The following is a 21240-nucleotide window of genomic DNA, read 5'->3' on the forward strand; positions in this document are numbered from 1 at the left end:
TTTTTAAGTTTCGAATTGATTAAAAATAACCTGTAATAAATTTATACTACGGTCATAAAAACTCACATCAACAACATCTAGAGACAAATAAGTTTAATTCACATGGGGTCTAGACTCATCCAATCAATGGATGGAATGAGGTTCGCATTGTTCGCTTTCCACTATAGTACTTTCCGTCAAATCTTACAGGAAAGTGAAATCGAAACAAATTATACATTCTACATTTAAACAATTTCAAGGAAAATACACAATTTTTTAATTCTACATAATCTTGTCATTGATGCAATGAGAGTATTCAAATAAGATGTCATACTTCGTGTTGTATAACGAAGGACCAAAAAAATGATGGCGTAAAGTTCATTGGAAGTATAGAAAAGCAAGAAATCTTTCTCAGTTGAAAATGCCAAATAAACGTTTATAGTACTTGTGTATCGTAAAATCAAGTCTTCTGTAGCAAATATAGTGGACTGTGCCGTGGGATACTCCATCAAAAAGATAAAGCGAGTTTATTATTTAACGTATATCGTTCATGTTCAGAAATTGGTTTCTTACGAGTTGGCGGTATTCCATGTTACCCAATTAAATTTCTTGTTTTTTGCAACAGTTATACAATAACAACTTTCATATACAGCAAGAGACGAAATAGTTCGAAACACAATATTCTACACTTATGGACATATTTACAGGAACACTAGAAATAGGATGAATTATGATAACAATGTTCATATGAACCGCTGGCCATATATAACAGAACGAACTGACTTTTGATTTCGATCCAACGATCTGGTAAACAAATAAATAAATAAATATTAGACAACATCACAAACAAGGCTGTGATCCCAAAGTAAGTAACTAAAGCACTAGTAATTAAATTTTTATTGAATGTCAGAATGTTTCATCGCCATGATGTTCAATTATTTTTTGAATAAGAATGTTATTGAAATTGGAACCGACGACGGTGCCACAAACTCTCAGCCCTGAGACATTATAGAAAAGTTGGTTTTCTACACTGACCTGGCCGGGGATCGAACACCGTGAAAACCAGTATGCAATCCTCTCGATCTAAACTCGATCAAAGAGGTCCATTGAATAATTCAACATTTTTTTAGTGTTACTCTAAATATGTCCATGAGTATAGTGCGTAAAAAATAATATCGAATAACATCCGAAGATGGCAAATATCCAGGACTTTGGCGGCAATGAACATAGAGTTTAACTACAGAATGTAGTCACTCATAATATGATAATGATCGACTCATGATTCTATTAGAAAAAAATTTAAGAAAACTATTCTTAGAATCGTAAAAAAGGGTTGAATAGATAAGTAGATAAACATTGCATTCCGTAGTTTGTGAAGTAAAACGATAAAATTTTCGGTCCGTACCAAGAAAAGGTCAATGTTACGGTAATTTTTAGGCAAAAAAAGAAACAGCTATGAATTATTTAGGAAATCCAACAATTTTTTCGGATCTAAACTCGCGAACATTATTTTGTTTTTTCAAACAATCCAACATACTCTTTACAGGTCCCTTGCACACGGCTGACTCAAGAAGATAGAGTCAGCCGCGACTTTAAAGAACCGAAAGGACCGAAACGTTGGTTTGTTTGAAACAAAGAAAAAAACAAATATACGCGATTTAAATCTGGAAAATTATTTCATTTCCAACATGATTTCTTTAATTGACAGAACCAAGTTTAACTAATTTATGCAATAATGATTCTTGTTTATCGTATAATTAGAAACAAATTTATACGCCATTATAAATCTGAAAAAAGGGTTTCATCATTCATGAGCAATTATGAAAACCTAAGAACTCGATATGATTATGAGTTATGCTAAAATAAACTATTAAATATGCTTGTGGGATGGTAAATACAGACGTAAGTGTAAATTGTGACTGTAAAATGTTTGACTGTAATAAAACAAAATGACTGGTTTTGTACCGAGTGCCTAGGTTTTCGCGAGTGTTACACATTCTGCCGTCCTTTAACTAAAACGCGGTTATGTGACAAAATCATTGTTGAGATATCAAAAGAAATCATAACCCAGTTTTAGAATATCCAAATTGTTTAAAGATATTTTAGTTAAGCATCATTAGGGTAAATTCCGATATATCCGATACGTTAACTAACTTTGACTGTTTTGAAATAGAGAATTTTGAGCTCTATCATAAGCCGTTTAAAAATGATATTTGACCACATGACACTTAGCCGAGTTTTAGCTAGTGGACGGCAGTATTGAAAATTAAACTTTTTTTTCGGATCTAAATATCGAATATTTGATTTGTTTGAAAAAAAAAACAAACATTATCGAAATATTATTAAATCCGAATAAATACTTTTATTTCCAATTGTTGATTTTGTATCAAAAATAGATGACGGTGCATCTGTCTTATTACATTTTTGTGGCCTATATTCAAAGACGTTTACTTAGATGTGTATATACTGGAACAGTAAGCATGAAAGTCTAATTCTTAGAAGACTAAAGCTAAAACTGTTTGCGTGACATGCATGACCGTAATTTTGGCTGACGCTTGGCATATTCGTTTAATGCCTCGCTAATATTGGGTTGATGTGTGATCAGTTTCATGTAAACAATATACATAATGGTAATATGGTGGGCAGTCTATTTTGTTTATCGGTAGTTTGAAGAGCAGTGAGATTATTTTTTATTTCACTGACATATTTGACATTTAAAGGTTGCATTACAGATTACACTTTTATGTATAATCTCTACCATGTAGAACCAATACACTGTAATATAAAAAACAGCATCTTTTATTGTACTAAGTAGCGGGATGAACAATGCGTCTGCTGGTAAGCGGCACGCCTGTCTATAGCAATTGCAGTGCCATTCAGAGCTTTAAATCGCAAAGATCTGATCAGCACCGCGCCTGTTACTATGAGACGTAATTTTTTATGTCCCGTCAGCCTGTAATTTCATCAGCACCCTTACCCTTCAAAACCGGAACGCAGATTTCTGTTAGTGCTTATTTGTTTGGTGGCAGAAATGGGTAAAGTGACAGTTTTTTTTATAACATCAAGTGACGGGACGAACAAGTCGTGCGCCTGATGGTAAGCTACACGCTTGTCCACAACAGTTCCAGTGCCACTCAGAGCATTAAATTGCAAAGATCTGAGGGGCACTATCACTGCGCCCGTCACCCTGATACATAAGTTGACAAGTCCCATGTGCCTTTAATATCACCAGCACCCTTACCCTTTAAAACCGGAACACAGTCATGCTGACATTACTGCTTGGCGGCAGAAATAAGTGAAGTGACAGTACACTTCAGTGGACGAATTCTTTCACAAGTTCCACTGCGACGAAAATTTTGACATTATTACGAGCGTTTTACAAAAAGCTGCTAAAAAGATTTTTCGTATTTTGCTGATTAATAACATGAAGAATACACATTTAACTTCCATTGTACATTAGATATTAAAGAATTTCAGCCTCTATAATTGCAAAAGAAGCCATTTCTATTAAAAAATGAATAAATTTCTTTTGCCTTCATAACATCCGAAAGATTCTTGTTGTAATGAACAAAGTACAATACAGAGTTAGGACTCTAAGCCGTAAGCAGTATTTTGGTTTGATAAGTTAGTTCGGCTACTTAGTCTACCAAAACATTCTGTTTATCTCTTTTGTAATAAAGGTTCTTAAATGACTTTTGAATAAGTTTTCTTTTTCATCTAGCAATCGAAATTGATATTAAAAATTTCTAATACAATGCCAATTAATGAAATATGGCTTCATGACGTTACAGAGAGATACGGTGTGTACTCCACAGCTTTCGCTTATATTCTGCCATATTCCGAAATACAATTGATTTATAAAAACCGAATCTCGTGATTTTTTTTGTAAATCGAATCAATGAACTAAATCGATTCGTGAAATTCATCGAAATTGTTTACATTTTTAATCGTTATTATAACATTGAATCTTTGACTTGTACATCCAAAAGTACTTTCTATATAAAAATACGTCAAAAAACTCAAAACGTATCTTTCGCAAAGATCAGTATGAAAAAAACAAAATAAAACCACAGTTTTGGACTTGGCCAGTAACACCAGTTTGGTCGGCAACAAAACAAAAGTGAAAGAAATAACCGCAAGACGTCTGCCAATGCGCACTTGTTACACACAAATGCGTGTATATATATAGATACAAACTGAAGTAGGACTAGTTACAAGTAACAAAACGTATTAACGAGTTTCGAGTGGTACAAAAATTGAAATGGTTTTCATTTTGACTGTGATGTCGTAAACTGCATTCAATAATGGAGTAACCACATTTTGATAACACAGAATCGGCTTGAGCCTGTCAAAAAAACTTTATGTCCATGGAATAGGAGCGAAAAGTTTTGGTAGCAGCAAATTTGCAAAAGAATTTGTGAAAGAGTTCGCCCAGGGAAGTGTTGCCATCTCACCTATTTCTGCCGTCAAGCAGTAATGTGAGCATTACTGTGTTTCGGTTTTGAAGGTTAAGGGACCAGGTGAAATTATAGTATGTATACACATTGGACTTGTTAACTTACGTCTCAGGGTGACGTTTGTTGGCAGTGAACCTCAGATCTTTGCGATTTAAAGTTGTTAGTGGCACTGGAACTGCTAAAGATAAGCGTGTCGCATACCATCGGGCACACTAGTCGCACGACTTATTCGTCTCGTCACTTCGTATATCATAAAAAAAACATGTTGCGCGTTTCACTTCAATTCGGACCGCGCCTATTCGGACATCTAGCATTTTGTGGCCGGTGTAGTGACTCCCTAAAGATGCAATTGGGCCAGAATTACAGAATATCTTGTATATTAGAAGTTTAAATGTAAGACGAATGTCATTGAAGGTTTGAATGTCTTGGATGTTTGAAGTTGGACATTTATACAACGAATTTAGTCCAGCCTGTACGTTCATAATTTAGTCCATCTTAATTCAAACTGAAATGGAACTCAAATGGTTGTTAACTCATAGCCCCAGACCACTTCAAATAAATTTATAAAGAGCTTCCTTTATAACACATTATTATTTATACTTATAACTTCCGGACAAGTGCCTAGTGAGCGCCTAAACACAAATATGAAACTTAACATCTAACCAAAACCAGATCAATGTTTTCATAAGGGAGTCAACACACTTATCCATAACAAATCGGCTTGAGCTGGTCCGAAAAATCTTTACGTCTATGCAATAAGAGCGAAAAAAGACATTATGCGTTTCGCGTTAGAGCGCCCCGACTGGAAGCAAAACGCGTAACGTCTTTTTGTTCTTATTACATGGACATTTGAAATGTGGTGTTGGCGTCAAATGTTATTTGTGTTGTTAAATGTGTTGGCGTTAAATGCTATGCATAGTCCGATATATCTATATATATGTATATGTATTTGGGGAATTCAACATAGACAATGCACGGCGTTTGTCCACAATCTCCATGCAGCGTACGATACGCTATTTTAGCCACGTTTTGCGTAAAGCTGGAGCGTGTGATAGTGACAGAGTGGAAAGAAAAATACCTAGCGGTAGAAATGTTAAACGTTGGTCAAATCATATCTCCGACTGAGCACAACTGATGGAGAAAGGTGATTGGCAGTACGAAGTAGAGTCACGAGGCTCGGAAATGAGGAAACGATTAAGATGTAAATAGACATGAAGCTTTTTCGGACCGGCTTAAGCAGTTCCGCGTTAACGAGTGTGGTGACTACTTTATATCAAGTCTAATTAACAAGTCAATAAAAACATAAACACTCGTCACAAACAACAAAGTTAAAGGGAAACTCAGTGATAGACAACGCACTTTTCAAAAGAATTGAAAGCTAGTAAACAATTTTCACACGCTGTAACCAGTATTGTTAACACATTCCCTGTCATTATAGGTACCATCTTCTACATTTTTTTAAACATTTTCACTTTTCGCTAGCGACTTAGGAATTATCGACTTCTCGATGTGTTGTAAACTTAAACGCGAAAGTTTTGTTCCGACTTGCAATTCGAGGTTAAAGTCTGGAGTTTGTTTTGAAAACGGAACGTGATTTTATGTGTTGTGCTAAATAATGTTGAATGTAATATTGGGATAATTTATTTTTAACGGCGCAGCGTTTAATCGATGTTTACGTTATGCGAATATGAGTTACAGGAGATTTGTTTAGCGAGGTTCTTGAACACTATAATAATAAACTGAATAAACAATGTAACTGAAACCGAAAAGATGTTGTTTGAGATTATCATATAACTTGTTCTCTTGTAATTTTTTCCCTGAAGGACAAGCAAACAAACAATACCAAATGAGGTTTTCCGACAGAAAATCAAGGTCGTTGACATAGTTGGTAAAATAAGCAAGCTGAAGTGGCAGGGGGCTGGTCATATTTGTAAGAACTAGTAACCGGTAAAGAAAGCGAGTCCTTGAGCGGAGATCATGGCTCGGGAAACGTAGCGTAAGGCCAGATGAAGTGACGATATGCGAAGGCTGCTCGCAGCAGATGGTTGCAACAAGCCGAGGACTGGTAATAGTTTCATCAATAGTTTCATTTTCGATTCCAATATGCCTACAGCATGTTCTTAGCTTACAGCTTAGGTTCAGAATCGTCTGGCAAATATCTGTACGGTACATTAACGAAAAAGTTCAAACTTTACATAAAATCAAAAAAATATTTACAAACATCTTTCACGATTGAAAAACAGCCAATTAATAAAACAACGCTATAGAACGGACTCTTGTATGTTTGTGGAAAATCTCGTGGCTAACATAAATCACTTCGCAGTCGTGTGAAAATGGAGCGAGGGACACGGTAATACAAACAGTAATAATAAATATAATAGTAATAGATACTAACGATGATGTGCTTAATTATAAATCCGGTGTAAAATAAGCATACTTTTTAAATTTATTTACTTATTTGCATCATAGATAGCACAACGAAATGTATCTCGTATATACATGGAGCTACGGTTAGGGTGTTGTAATCTATAAGTATACCTACAATAACAAACTTATATTACTCTAATGCAAGATTTTTAGAAGTGATAATTTATCATTGACATATTATCACGACAATTATCTTTGTAAATGTACTTTGATATTTATAAAACTAACATTAAGGGATGTCGTGCCATGTGTTTTTCTATCAGATACGTAGAAATGCCAATGTAAAAAACAGTCACAATCGATTTTTCTCCGTGTTAGTTTAGTTTTTTACTAGTTGTCATTTTTAGTAAAAAAATCATGAATGAATGCATGAATGAATATATAATGACAATTTTTAATAATGCTTGACGGGACTAGCAAGTCGTGTGTCTGGTGGTAAGCCACACGCCTGTCCATAACTGAGGGGCATAGTTGACAAGACCCATGTGTGTCTCTGTGTGTGTGTGTAATTTCATCAGCACCCTAACCCTGGCTGAAATGGCAGAAACAGAGCTGGTTTTCTGCCAGTACCATATGGTGATTGCAACCTAGTAAGCCATGCCACCAAAGTCGATGTTACACATATAAAGTAAAAATAAAAAGCAAACTAATGTAAGTAGTTTAAGTAATATAAATAATAATGTAAGTTATTGTTACAAATATAACATTAAATTATAACTATAGCCACCAAATATTACTATTTATACACCAGATATGAAAATTCTGATTTTTAGGTTTTCTAAAACCCTACGAAACCCTAAAAAGTTTACAAACATGTCTCAAACGCACAAAGAATGTAAATATCCGACATTATTATGTTAATACGCATTAAAATATGATTCAGATATTTCAGATTTTACTACGACATTTCAATAATATTATTTTATTGCAGCGCGAAGACGATAAAAGGCAATCGTAACAATAAAATAATTCTCTCGTCGAGTCATAGAAATTTGGACTTGAAGCGCTCGATAAGTGAAACATTCTGTCGCATTTTTCTAAACAATATCAAGCATTTCATATATTTCTTATAGAGTAATGGTGGGTTTTGTAGTTACAGTTTTTAAACGAATTAATTTTTAGTTTAAGTATATTACGTTCTGATCTATAGCCAATATCAATAAATAATTAAAAAAACTAAGTATATTCGAAAGATTTGTTTAAGTTGACTACTCAGGAATTACTTCGATGTCCGCCTGTATCCGTTCGTCTACAACCGGGGATTTTCTTCTATGCTGTTTGATTTAGAAACTTGATAAATTTTTCTTTGTGACTAAATCTATCCAGTCCAAAACTTTGACAAGCTTAGAAATGCAAGTTTTTGTTGTTAAATGCCTATAACTTTTAACGGTCTCCGTAGGCGACCTGTTACCGTGCTGGTCTACCAAGCATAGGTCACGGGTTCGATTCCTGGGCAAGGAGAAATATTTGTATGACTTACATTTATTTCTGTCGTGGGGTGTAATTTGTCGTTGTCTATGTGTGTCCATGGCACCCGCGATACAGGGTTTCTCTAGTGTTATATTGGACTGAGGCTCTATTATATTATTTTTTAATTAATGTCCTACTGACTCCCTTGGACTTCCAGCTCTATCTAATACAATGTTATTTTACACATTCGAAATCAAACTATTTTTTCGGATCAAAGTCGCATATATTTGTTTTTTCAAAAAATAAATATACCTTCTCTATTTAGATACGGAAAAAATAGTATCACTTTTTTAACATTATGATTTCTTTATTGACAACCCAGTTTTAGTAATCTACTCAACAATTATTCTTGTTCATTGTATTGTTAATTACCTACACATTTTTTTATTAAATAATTTTTCAATTACGGCAAAAAGTGTTTTAGCCGAGCAGAAAAACACACGCCTGTCCCTCGTTACCAACGAGGGGTGCAAAAATAAATGTACCTGTATTTTATTACATAACTCTTTTCACACTTTCGTTTTAAATATATCGCGGTCAAGGAACTACTGTACATAATGTCGTATATATTTTTTTAAATTGTAGGTCATGCAACCGTGACGTCTTGACAGCCTTTGTTTTAGATTACGAGCCGTGCTGTTTTGTTTGCAACACAAATTTAATGTTAAAAAAACTTTACAACGTTTTTTTTATCGTTCGAGGACATAGCTATTTTGTTGAAAATTATCGCCAAGTAATGCAATACTAGAAAGTGGAAGCTAGTACATAATATCATTTTTGTTGTTAGATATCCGACGCAGATAAGTACGTTCTTAATTATTATTTTGTCACAAATAATGCGTTGCTGTGTTTTTAACCACTATAAAAGTCTCTGGTTTAGTTTAGTCCAATTATAAGTTGATAGGATTAATACTTTCAACTTATAATTATGACTATATGTATAATTAAAAGCGTAACAACAACCATAATATTACAGACATAATAATAAACGTCCGCACAGGTATAACGAAAATGTCAACTTTTGGGAAATGGTCTTTAAAGTTTCTCATTACCTTTATACATATTTGTATTTCTATATAATACATCATACGTTAAAAACAACAACGTCACTAAACGCAAGTCATGCTTTTTTAAATTAAAACTTAATTTCAGAAACTTATTTGATTGTGTTGTTTGATTTGTCCAGTTGTCTAAAAAAAAGTTTTATGATATTAAGTGACTACGAGAGAAACAAGTCGTCGTTATGGACAGACGTGTCACCGCCTGGTGCAGTGAGTTTTTGTGCCACTCTGAGCTTTAAATCACAAAGAAAGATCTAAGGGGCACTCACAGTACCCGTCACCCGGAGACATAACAAGTCCCATGTGCCTGTTATTTCACTAACACGCTTACCCTTCAAAACTAGAACGCAGTAATGCTCACATTAATGCTTGACGGCAGATATAGATAAGGTGCTACTGCTACTTAGATTTACTATAGTGCTAAGTTTATTAGTCTATACAATCTTTTACCTTTTACCTGCCCGCTCGACGTACATACCATCCCTTTCCTGTACGTCTGACTTGCCCCGGACAACAATCGATAAGGTACTTACGCTGATTGGAAAATCCTTTCACCACCATACGATAACAAGAAGAAACATAATACCTTCACTTATTGGATAAGTCATGACACTGTAGTTTGATTCATATTGAGTTCTTAGGTGTTCGCGATTGTTACACATAGTAAATGAAACTATTTTTCCAGATTTAAATCGCGTATATTAGTTTTTTTTCAAACAAACCGACCGAAAAAACAAATATACGCGATTTAAATCCGGAAAAATAGCATCATTACTTATTGATTTATATTTTTTCAATTTACAATTCTTCCTTTTGAACACAATTATTAAGATACATATCTATTTTCACCGTTAAACTATTTTTACATTAAAGAAGCTATTATTGTACACTTACATGCATTTAATCTGATCAAGTCGACATGTTCACAGATTTTCTTTTTTTTTCACGTTTCAAGCAATTAACCGATCAAGTTTTTTTTACTCTTTTAATATCTACAATTAGCCAAGCCACTTTCATTTCGTTCCATTTTTAAATTTAACACTAAAACGCTGGCCAGTTAGAAGAGCACGTAATTTTCGCGCGATTCCAAATTCTTCTTGGAATTAAAAAAAATCGTCGTTTTTTTGAATTTTGTACCGTTACTCCTTATTCTGTCACTTTAGTTTTTGTTTTTTTTCCCCACAATCAACCAGTAACTGGTTGTAATGACAGAACGAGTGTGACATGGACTGTGCAAGCGCAAAGTCCTCAAGGATATCAGGTCTAGTTCTGTACTGTGGGCGGCGCGTTCCTCTCCAGTGAATTCTAATGCCTTGGTGATTATTAGCTATTGTTTCATTGTACGACAACGGTTACTTTCTTATCGGATTGATAAGAAGAAAACGCAAAGACTTTTCCAAGTAAATTTAAATAAAGAATTACTATTTCTAACGATGTTGTTTCAAATGCTCACTCACGTCACGTCAGGTGAGAGAAACGCATATTGATAAAATTGGTGAATAATTTATAAAAATAACAACGAGACGAATACAGCCTTGGCCTGTTCGAATCTTGCGCAGCCTGCGGAAGTGACATGTTGTAAACAATTCACTAAAACTCTCGGATGACTTTTGAAGCTATCGTAAGAGACCACAGTTGTGAGACACACTTTGGACAAACACCCTTTTCTTAGAAGAGATCCACACTAAACCCGTAACGCGCCCTAGAGATTTAAGGGTTTATTATATTTATACAATTAGGACGATTATTTTTTTCAATATTTTATAACTTTCAAACAACGGTTCAAAAATACTAAATATCCAAACTTTGCATAAAATTCAAAACAAATATAAAAATATAAAATAAATCGAATTAAAAAGTTATTTACATTTATAGGCAAATTAGCTATATTCAGAACTTCTATACTGGCAGTATGAGTTACGGCTGAAGTCCATATTATAAAATACTTCATTACAATTTGTTCACATTTAGTTAATTACCTAAGCCTTTATAGTATAGTCTGTAAGGGGCGCGTGTGCCGCGACTGTAGCGCTGCAGCTCCGCTTCATATTTTGTGTTTTCTCAATATTTTGTTAGTCTTGTTATCCGAGGTGAGAGACCTGGCATCCTATATTACAAGCTTACGCTTAGTTTAGGTTCCAGTCTCTTACACAATGTAGAAGTAAAATTTTATTATATGCTTCTAATTTTGTACATGTATAACAGTTATGTTTGTGGAGAAAATAAACGTATATTATTATTATTATTATTAAATAAAACCTCGGGCCTATTTTCTTCTCATTATCGACCATGGCTGTAATGAGTTACGTTGGACTGCATGTAATCAGTGTACTTACGTGCAAGTACGATGAAAAATAGTTTTAAAACTTCTATAAACAACTGTCTACAGCCATCCTGGGATTACATTTCTCTAACACATATTCCAATATTAAAAGAAGTGTAAAAAACAAAAAGCTATAATATCGATAAGCCGATAACCTCCCGAGGCCTTAAGGCCATTGGTCCTTCGCTGGATATATATCTTGTTTTGCGATATACATTATCAAAGGACTCATTTTTCGTATTGCATTGAAACCTGTCTTCGAACAACGTGTTTCGCTTGAAATAATATAGTCTTTTTTTATAATATCAAGTGACGGGACAAACAAGTCGTGCGTCTGATGCTGAGTTACACGCCTGTCTATAATAGTTGCAGTGCCACTCAGAGCTCTAAATCGCAAAGATCTGAGGGCACTGCCACTGCGCCTGTCACGCTGAGACTTAAGTTGACCAGTTCCATGTGATTGTAATTTCACCAGCAACCTTAGAGCGAATTTATTCGACACGAATTTCAATGCGCTCACCACAGTCGAAGAGCGGAGTCCGCGTGCGTCTAACTGTCATGGCAAAATACGCTCTATTTGTTTAGCATATACGTTTTAACTTAAACGAGCGTTCCGGGCACGAGAGCGAATCTGGCTGGAATTTGATGTATGCGTCGGCCCGCGCGCTTGTATTATTCAGAGGAATTTAAATTTCGTTGCCTAGTAAATAGAATTCAGATTTGCCATTAATGTGCGTGATAACAGGGCGGACGGCGCGCGGCGGCCGCGCGAAAACTTTCGCCTCGTGTAACACCCTTCAAAACCGGAACGTAGTAATGCTAACATTACCGCTTGGCGGCAGACATAGGTAAGGTGGCAGTACTTCTCTGGACGAACTCTTTCACATGGAGATCCATTGCTACTAAAAGTCATACTCATTTTCACTTCATTCAGTTCATACCTTCATACTCATTTTCATTTAATTTACTCTTAGATCAATTAAATAATATTTTGCAAATAGACGAAGTTTGTATTTCGTGGGAAAACATTGGACATTTCTAGACGTTTTACAAAACGATGGCTAAATTGGCAAACCTCATATCTCCAATTAATGTGAACTTACTAAAAATTATTTTAAATGACAATCCATTACGTTACAATTAAACCTTTAAGATCTTTGGTCCAGTAAAGATATTCTAAGCTTTAATTGTCAAACTGCGCCTAAAGAGGAAAAACGGACGTCGTCCAAAAACGGAGTTACGAGGTTTCAAATTTTGCCGACACGAAAAGTAATTTATAATATTATTTAGGCGTTACTCAAGGAAATTCATATTAATAAAAATGGAAGAAAATTACTTTGCTACGAACCACGAAGCCAGTGAAGGTCAATTCGCGCAAAATGGCTACGCTTGTTGAATTTTTGATCACGCAGTTAATTTTCCCACCATTACCATTCTTCGACCGAGTGTCGAACAATCAGCAACACCTGAGGATGCGTCGTAAAGAGACGAAACACGTGTAGAGTATATTTTCGGTGGCGGTGTTTGTGATTGTAGTTGAGATTTTGTATATTTAGCTAATAGCAAGAGGTGAAACCTGAAGATCACCAAAGTCTTTATCCTTTTTGCCCACATTACTCTTCTCTTATTTTAATTGTTCGCTTATATTTATGTTTTGTGGATAAAAATATTTTATTAATTTTATACGGATGAAGGGTGGGAAAATCAAGTATATGAAAAACAGCTATTTTGCACGATTGAACCTTTGCTTAGTTCACGGAGGTCATTTACTTCCGTTTTTCTTTTACAAAAATTTCTGCTACGTATAGTAGATAACCCCGAAACACTGAGCAACGTCGATCTGTTTGTACCGAACAAGTAAATATGTCCGCACGGGCCGACGACGACATCAGCTGTTTGCGCTCCCCGTGCAGCACTTTTGCCTTGCCGATAACGCGCGTACGAAACAAGGTCTCATGGAGGTCCTGGATGCTAGCATCTTTTACGACAGAATTAGCAAACTGATTTGAAAAGCAAATCTAGCGCATCAAGTATGTATGTAGTATATGTACAACCCTCTTTCTGCTGCATATAAACGATATGTTGATTTGGGTACCTTTGGGTATGCTGATGACAGCACAGTTGTGGACACGTACTTGACCAATGCAAGGATCAGTGGAGAAAAAAATCCGGTCTTGTCGAGAGTCCACGGTTAGTCGCTTGAATTTGACACTTAAGGTAATCTCCGATTGGGGCGATGCCAATTTTGTCACATTTAATGCTACCAAAATGCAGGCGTGTCTTTTCTCCACTAAAAGGAGTCCCTTTCACCTGACTCCGACTTTTCGTGATATATCCATACCGATAGCCGATCGTCTTCACCTGCTTGGAATGGACCTGTCGTCCAATCTGAACTTCGGCAGATACATCCTTATCCAAAAATGCAGCCAAGAAGCTTGGCATCCTTTCCAAGGTGAGGCGTTACTTCACACCGGGACAGTTGCTTCAGTTGTACCAAGCACAAGTCTGGTCATGTATGGAGTACTGCTGCCACTGCCATGGCTCTGTTAAATACAAACTGGCCACCTTGGATTCAATACACAAGCGTGCTAAGAGGCTTGTAGGTGACTCGGAATTAGTAGAGGCGAAGCTGCAGAGTCTTGCACACCGCCGCCCGTAGAGTTGCCAGCTTATCGGTATTCTACAGGATATATCACGGAGGGTGTGCGATGGAATTGCATAATCTGATTCCGCCTACCCCGTTCCATCTTCGGGAGACTAGATGTGAGCGAGGGTTCCACTCGTTCACATCTAGTCTCCCGAGGATTCGCACAAAGCGTTTCGCTTCCACATTTGTATGGCGAGCGGCTAGGGAGTGGAATTCCCTGCCTGCAGACTTGTTCCCTGAACGCTGTAACTAGAACCTTTTCAAGGCGAGAGTGATCTATTCGCTTTCGCATTATTTAGGTGTGCATGCAACATTCTCGACCTCATCGTCGCTTTCCATCAGGTGAGATGGAGGTCAAATGCGCACTTATTTTTTTATAAAAAAAAATAGAAAAAAGAAAAGGTAATTACCATGTAAACGTTTTGGTTGTTACAGTTTATTTATAATGAAAAAATAAATAAAAGGTTGAAGGTCGTCTCTGTAGCTTTATTAAAAACGTCTAACAAACACGATTGCGTGTGATATAGAATCCAATTGCAGGTCTGGTCAAATTGGTTAAACTAAACTTACCTTAGTTTCAAGCTTCTCAGATTCGTTTTTGAAATGTGTGCGCTCGCCTTCCACCTTATCCAATTTAGCTCGCAGGGTCTCCAATTCTTCCTGTAAATAAATAGAAAACAACGTTTAGGTATGTGCATAAAACAAATTGATGAAACAGATGATAATTATGATACAACTTCATTTATAGGTACGTTCGTTTAATCATCAATTGCGTCACTCAATTAACCAGCTCAATTTAAATCACCGCGCATTACAATTGGCTTTTATGGCTTAGGAACCGAATTTCCCTAACCAAATTGTAAATAGAATAATGAATTTTATATCAGTTGTGTAACGTACACTATAGTTCATTTGCTAAGGTACTTAACTAAAAGTAAACAATCTTGAGATGTCTATTTAATGAAATATATATTTATTTTTGATTAAGAAAATTCCCGAGACCGCGTGAGAATTTTCCGGAAGACTCGCGACCAGTTTTTTGGGGTCTGAATGGTCCGGAGTCGGGTTAAATTTTAACTTTAAAACAAAGTTAAAATTTAACCCGAATGACCCAAATACTCCCTATCGTGTGATCCCGGGACTGCTCGCTTGTCAAAAACAATTAAATTTAAACAAAATAATAGAATAAACAAAAATCCCTTCCGCGACAATGTAAATTGAGCATAAAGCTCAAGATCTTAATTAAGTCCTAAACAAACAAGTGCAAGGTTACCAGGTGGTCACCAGGGATGCTGTCATCCATGACGTCAATGTTTATAATCTATTAATAAAGGATGCCTTGAGACGCATCCCTAGATCTGACTCAGATCAGAACATCTAACCGATACGGACTTATAAGCGCATTACATCCGACTGTATCCCGTCCAAATCCGTGACTATATAAATCTATCGAGTTCTTAGGTTTTCGCGATTGTTATACATAGGAATGAAACTATTTCACGGTTGAACCGTGACCATGGGACCTGTAAAGGGCCCGAAACGTCGGTTTGTTTGAAAAAACAAATATACGCGATTTAAATCCGGAAAAATAGTTTCATTCCTATATATAAATCTAGAAAATTCGGACCCACTTCGAATGTTGCTTGTGCATTTAGTCCGATACGAATATCACTTGTATACCTAGAGATAAAATGATACCAGTGGCATTTCGGACCGTCATTTCTTGGATTCGGAACTGGGGGTCTACTCTCGATCTCCGTCCGACATCCGTCCGAAATAATTACTGCCAAATAAGCACTACTTGACCAAATGAAAAGACGCGTGATGCGAATGAAGCAAGCTTCAAGTATCAAGTATCAAGATACTTGATACTTGTCTTTTCATTTTGTAGAATATTACTTATTTGACAGTAATTGTTTCGGACGGATGTTGGACGGAGATCGAGAGTAGACCGCCTGATACGAATCGGACATATTTATAACAAACTGGAGTTATTTGACAAAAAATAAATATCATGGTGATGAAACATTCTGACATTCAATAAAAATTTAACTAAACTTAATAGCGACATCTCTAGTCACGGCTGGTAGCTGTAAAGGTACCTAACTAGGTGGCGAAATACTTTCGTAGATTTCTTATAGATGGCGCTACGGCTAAGAAGTCGTTGTTAGTAGACATTTCATAGATAGTCTTTATCGTCGAATTACATTGTCTATTGTTACGAACTAATACATGTACGAGGGAAAATCTCTACGAGGTCATGGATAGCGCAGTTAAGGGGCAACATACATTCCAAAGTCAATATAGTCTTATAATAAAAGAAGCAATGATACGATAAGAAAATAGGTTGGCAAATTACACTTTAAACCGTTATATTGATTAAATGCTACTAAATTACTATAACTAAATTATGCTACTCATTCGTAAGGTTCCCTGAGAAGAACGAGTAAGAAACTCCGGGGATTGCTATTTGTATACATTTACAATTTACAATATTTAATCCAACTATGACAGATCAAGACAACCTGCAAGAGGTACACATGTCACTATCATGGATTTTTGTCATGCAAGTACGCAGAAGATGTATAATGCATTTAGTGCATAGTTTTTGCTCCTCTATCGTTTTAGACCTCGTAAATGGCATTTTTTTTCTTACAATCGGAATCTTTTTGTAGCGTATTTATTACTCCATCAATGAATTTGTGATTTTGTGAAGATAACTGTCAAAAACAGGCTCCTCATTTTTATTCTTTCTTTTCGCCTGAATGTAATTGCGGTCGATTTTCTCCCAAAATAATTTTCTCATCGTCATTATTTCACATAGTCAATTAGAATAAATGTCATTACGCGTAGTCATAAGTGAGATGAGTTTTCCTAAAGAAAGCACGTTCGAGATGTCCGCCAGAGCGAGGCGTTGCGTGCTCTACTCTAATAGCGTTATTTCTTTTAGCGTTACCTCGTCTGGTGCGTTTTGTTACTTCTTATTTTCTTACATTTGCCGTGGTAGCTTAATTGTTTGATCTACTGTCTCTCAAGTACGATTTAGTTGATTACTCGATGCACGGATTTGTTACGTCATGGACTGGTAAGTTATCACTTGAGAGTTGGTCTTCAAATCATCCCCATCACTAGCTGCTGTTCACATTTTTGTTGTAACATTTGATGACCTCGGTGGTCTAGCGGATAGTAGTGTGGGCATTAGATGAGGAGGACTCAAGTTCGATTCCCGGAAGGACATAAACTTTTCTAAATTGGTTCTGGTCTGGGTGCCCAGGGTGTTACCCAGATGGTAATGCAACCTGAGATAAGTTCGAAGCTCTGCTTATAGGACTGGGATTTCCTAGTTTGAGACCAGATAGCCAGAAAGCCGTGGCTGCCTAATGGTTTTACGTACCGCCTCTCAGACAATCGTGGGTTCGAATCCAAGCTTGCGTTTCTAACTTTTCGGAATTTACATGTGAATTTTGCTTTGGAGCCAGGTCGAAAATTGTGTTTCTGCTTGTAACGTTCGTTTAGAGGGAGTTTCCGATACTCAGCCACTAGTTGTTGGAACAATATTCCGCCTGCTATCCGTAACAGCGTCACAAAAAGAACTCAGCAGACACAGCAGAACACAGCAGAATCTGCTGGAGTATATTTTAAATATGCAGAAATTGGAAATATGAGTTAGCCACTGTGTGTGCCACAGTTAGCCACGGGTGTTAAAAAAAATTAAATAGAAAATAAATTGGATGAAATTAAATTGGATTGAATTGCATTGGTTAGAATTTGGATTGAATGAAATTGGTTTTATTTTGGGTTTTACGAGTAGCGTCATTTATGCTTAGTCAGCGCCTTTTCATTTCCATGGCTTCCAAGAGAGATATTAGTAGAATATATATTACAGTGTTACGTCTAAGTTAATGTCTGTATTATGTGTCTGTGTATGTATTTGTCATAGTGGTAAATAAAGATTCTATCTATCTAAATTTAATTTGAAATTTAAAATGAGCGATGTTAGTAAACGGGTTGTGAAATTGAAGTGGCAGTAATCTGGCCATGTCGTTCGCAAGAAAGGCTCTTGGTGCATGGCAGTGGTGGAATGGAGACCGTGGGGTGCGAGAAACCCCCAAGAGGAAAGACTACAGATGCGTTGGTACGACGATATCAAAGGACTGGCGGCAACAAATTGGTTAGAAACTGGTCAAGACCGGGAAAGAGGGCATAAACTGAATGGGGCCTACATCTTAGACGATCAGAAAGTCTAAAAAAGAAGAAGAATATGAAATTTAGCATGAGCTTTTCGGTGAACGAAAATATAGTGAGGAAACTAGCAGTCATCGTCAAAGCAATGTGCGCTTGGTGGTAAGCTACACGCCTGTCCATTATAGTTACAATGCCATTCAGAGCTTTAAGTCACAAAGATCTGAAGGGCAATGCCACTGTTTCATCCTGAGACATATGTTGACAAGTCCCATGTGCCTGTAATTTCACCAGCACTCTTACTTACCAAAAACCGCAACGCAGTGATGATAACATTACTGCTTGGCGGCAGACATAGGTAGAACGAACTCTTTCACAAGGAGCTCTACTGCTAGTTAATAGTGCTTTATTTTGGCTTGAGCCATTATTCTTGAAAGGCAGCAATATCGCGGAATTTTTCTACTGGGCTATATAAGAGTTTACAGTTGTTGTACAATCGTCAAAAAACTACATATGTAATCGGTTATGCACACTAAAGCTTGTATACTACAAACCTTTTGTAGCGACTGTAACACGTCTGCATAACAAATGTTCGACGTTCGTATGACCTGTCTCTGAGAAAGATCTTTTAGAAACCAATACAATTAATAGTATATACACCTTGGATTCAATTGACAAGCGTGTCTAGAGGCTTATGCCGCCGTAAAGTTGCCTGCTTATCAGTATTTTACAGGATTTATCACGGAGAATGTGCGATGGAATTACTTTCCATTATCGGGGAATTAGACGTCCATCCCTATGTCCACAACATATATTCCAAAGATTCACACGAAGCGTTACGCTTCCATACCTATTTATAAGGCGAACGGCTATGGAGTAGAATTCCCTGTCTGCAGACTTGTTCCCTGAACGTTATAGCTTGGACCTTTTCAAGGCGTGAATAGGCATTGTTTAGGTGTGCATGCTCCATCGTCGATCTCATCGTCACTTTCTATCAGGTGAGATGGAGGTCAAGTGCGCACATACATTTGAATAAAAAAAATACGCTATCATTAAAATTTATAGTTTAAAATACTTCGTCAACTGATAATGGCATCCGACGTCCCTAACAATACTGTCTGTATATTAAAACCTTATTTTAATAACGTATCGGCTCTACCCCGTTACTAGCAAATTTCACAACACATAATCCTATTAACCATTAAGTTAGACGCAGCCGGCGCAGGCGGCCTACGTTGTGCAGATAACGAAATTCCTTTGAAAATTGCCAGTTTCTTACACAAGCGTATTGCTTATTTATGCGTTCATATTAGATCGGACGTCGCGGACCAATTATTGGACGATGACACAGACTAAATTAATTTCATGAGCAGTAACTCATTAAACAGAATGAAGACATGTGGAGTCAAATATTAATCCTGGACGCTGAATAAATCCGAAAGCACTAGATTGGTTGCTTTCATATATTTTTTAATCTTTTTACGATACCAAGTGACGGGACGAACTAGTTGTGGGCCTGGTGGTAAGCGACACGCCTGTCCATAACAGTTGCAGTGCCACTCAGAGCTTTAAACCGCAAAGATCTGAAGGGTACTCCCACTGCGCGCATAATCCTTATAGACATAAGTGGACAGGTCACATGTGCCTGTAATTTCACCAGCACCCTTACCTTTCAAAATCGAAACGCAGTAATGCTTATACTACTACTTGGCGGCAGCAATAGGTAGGTTCATTGACACACGGTATTTTGCTTTGAGGTAATGCCGTCGATATTAACAGAATCTTTGTCCTGCAGAAGCGTACTATTAGGGCAATTTACAATCTAGGACCCAGAGTGTCTTCGAGAGAAGGTGAAAGAAATTGACATTCTTACAATAGCATCACAATGCGTTTATGATAAGAAGAAAAATAATTTCTTATGAACATTGGTGATAGACAAGACATTAATACGATAAATAAATATAAATTAGCTGCTCTTGACGTCGTCTTCACGCTTATACGCTTCTATAATAAGTTTCCACAACAATGACCTGGTCTTAAACTAGACAACTTCTTGTACTGATGAGTACTATGTAGATATCAACGAAATTTACTCTTTTATCTGCCTAGAGCACCAGAGTCTAAAAGAAATTTGTTTCCTAAATTGGCTGGGACCAACAAATGTTTAGAACCGATAGGACAGGGTCGGTGCTAACCGTTCAGCCATCGAGGTAATTAAACCCAAAGCATGTCGACATAGTAAATAAACTAACCACAATCGAATGTGTCAGTTTCTGAATAATCATATTCAATATAAATATCATGCGGTTACTTCCTAGGCTATGTATCGCGGAAGCGCTACTGCGGAGCGGGCGCAGCAAAAACTGCACAAGAGAGAGATTACAGCATGTTAGTGTAGTTAATGCATCATGCAGCTAATAAGTAGTAACACTGAAAACATTAACAACACGGCGTTATCGAGGAATGTGGAAATCGCTGATTCTTGCGATAGAGTTTGATATAATAGAATGTAGAGAAATGCGTTTAGGAAAGGATTTACAAATAAGATTGGGTTTAGGTTCACTCCTTGTGCCTCTGCCTTGAAAGTCGAATGATATATATTGACAATAATAAAGTTTAAAGATACGGTGAAGGATGATGCAAATTAATTTTTATTTTGTCAATATTATTATAATAAATACCGTCGCTCTAGAA

The 21240-nt window shown here is 36.5% G+C and overlaps 1 protein-coding gene across 3 annotated transcripts in view; it reads right to left on the bottom strand.

Annotated features, from left to right (window-relative positions):
* LOC113240658 (unconventional myosin-XVIIIa) overlaps positions 1–21240 on the bottom strand; it is a 391151-nt gene that overhangs the window by 35725 nt on the left and 334186 nt on the right. For all 3 annotated transcript variants that reach the window (XM_026478017.1, XM_026478018.1, XM_026478019.1), the window contains one exon: positions 14935–15024. In XM_026478017.1, the coding sequence (XP_026333802.1) occupies positions 14935–15024 (90 nt within the window). The remainder of the gene's footprint in view (positions 1–14934; positions 15025–21240) is intronic.

The sequence above is a fragment of the Hyposmocoma kahamanoa genome, unplaced genomic scaffold (assembly GCF_003589595.1).
Source record: "Hyposmocoma kahamanoa isolate Upper Pololo Valley unplaced genomic scaffold, ASM358959v1 160, whole genome shotgun sequence".
Classification (NCBI taxonomy): domain Eukaryota; kingdom Metazoa; phylum Arthropoda; class Insecta; order Lepidoptera; family Cosmopterigidae; genus Hyposmocoma; species Hyposmocoma kahamanoa.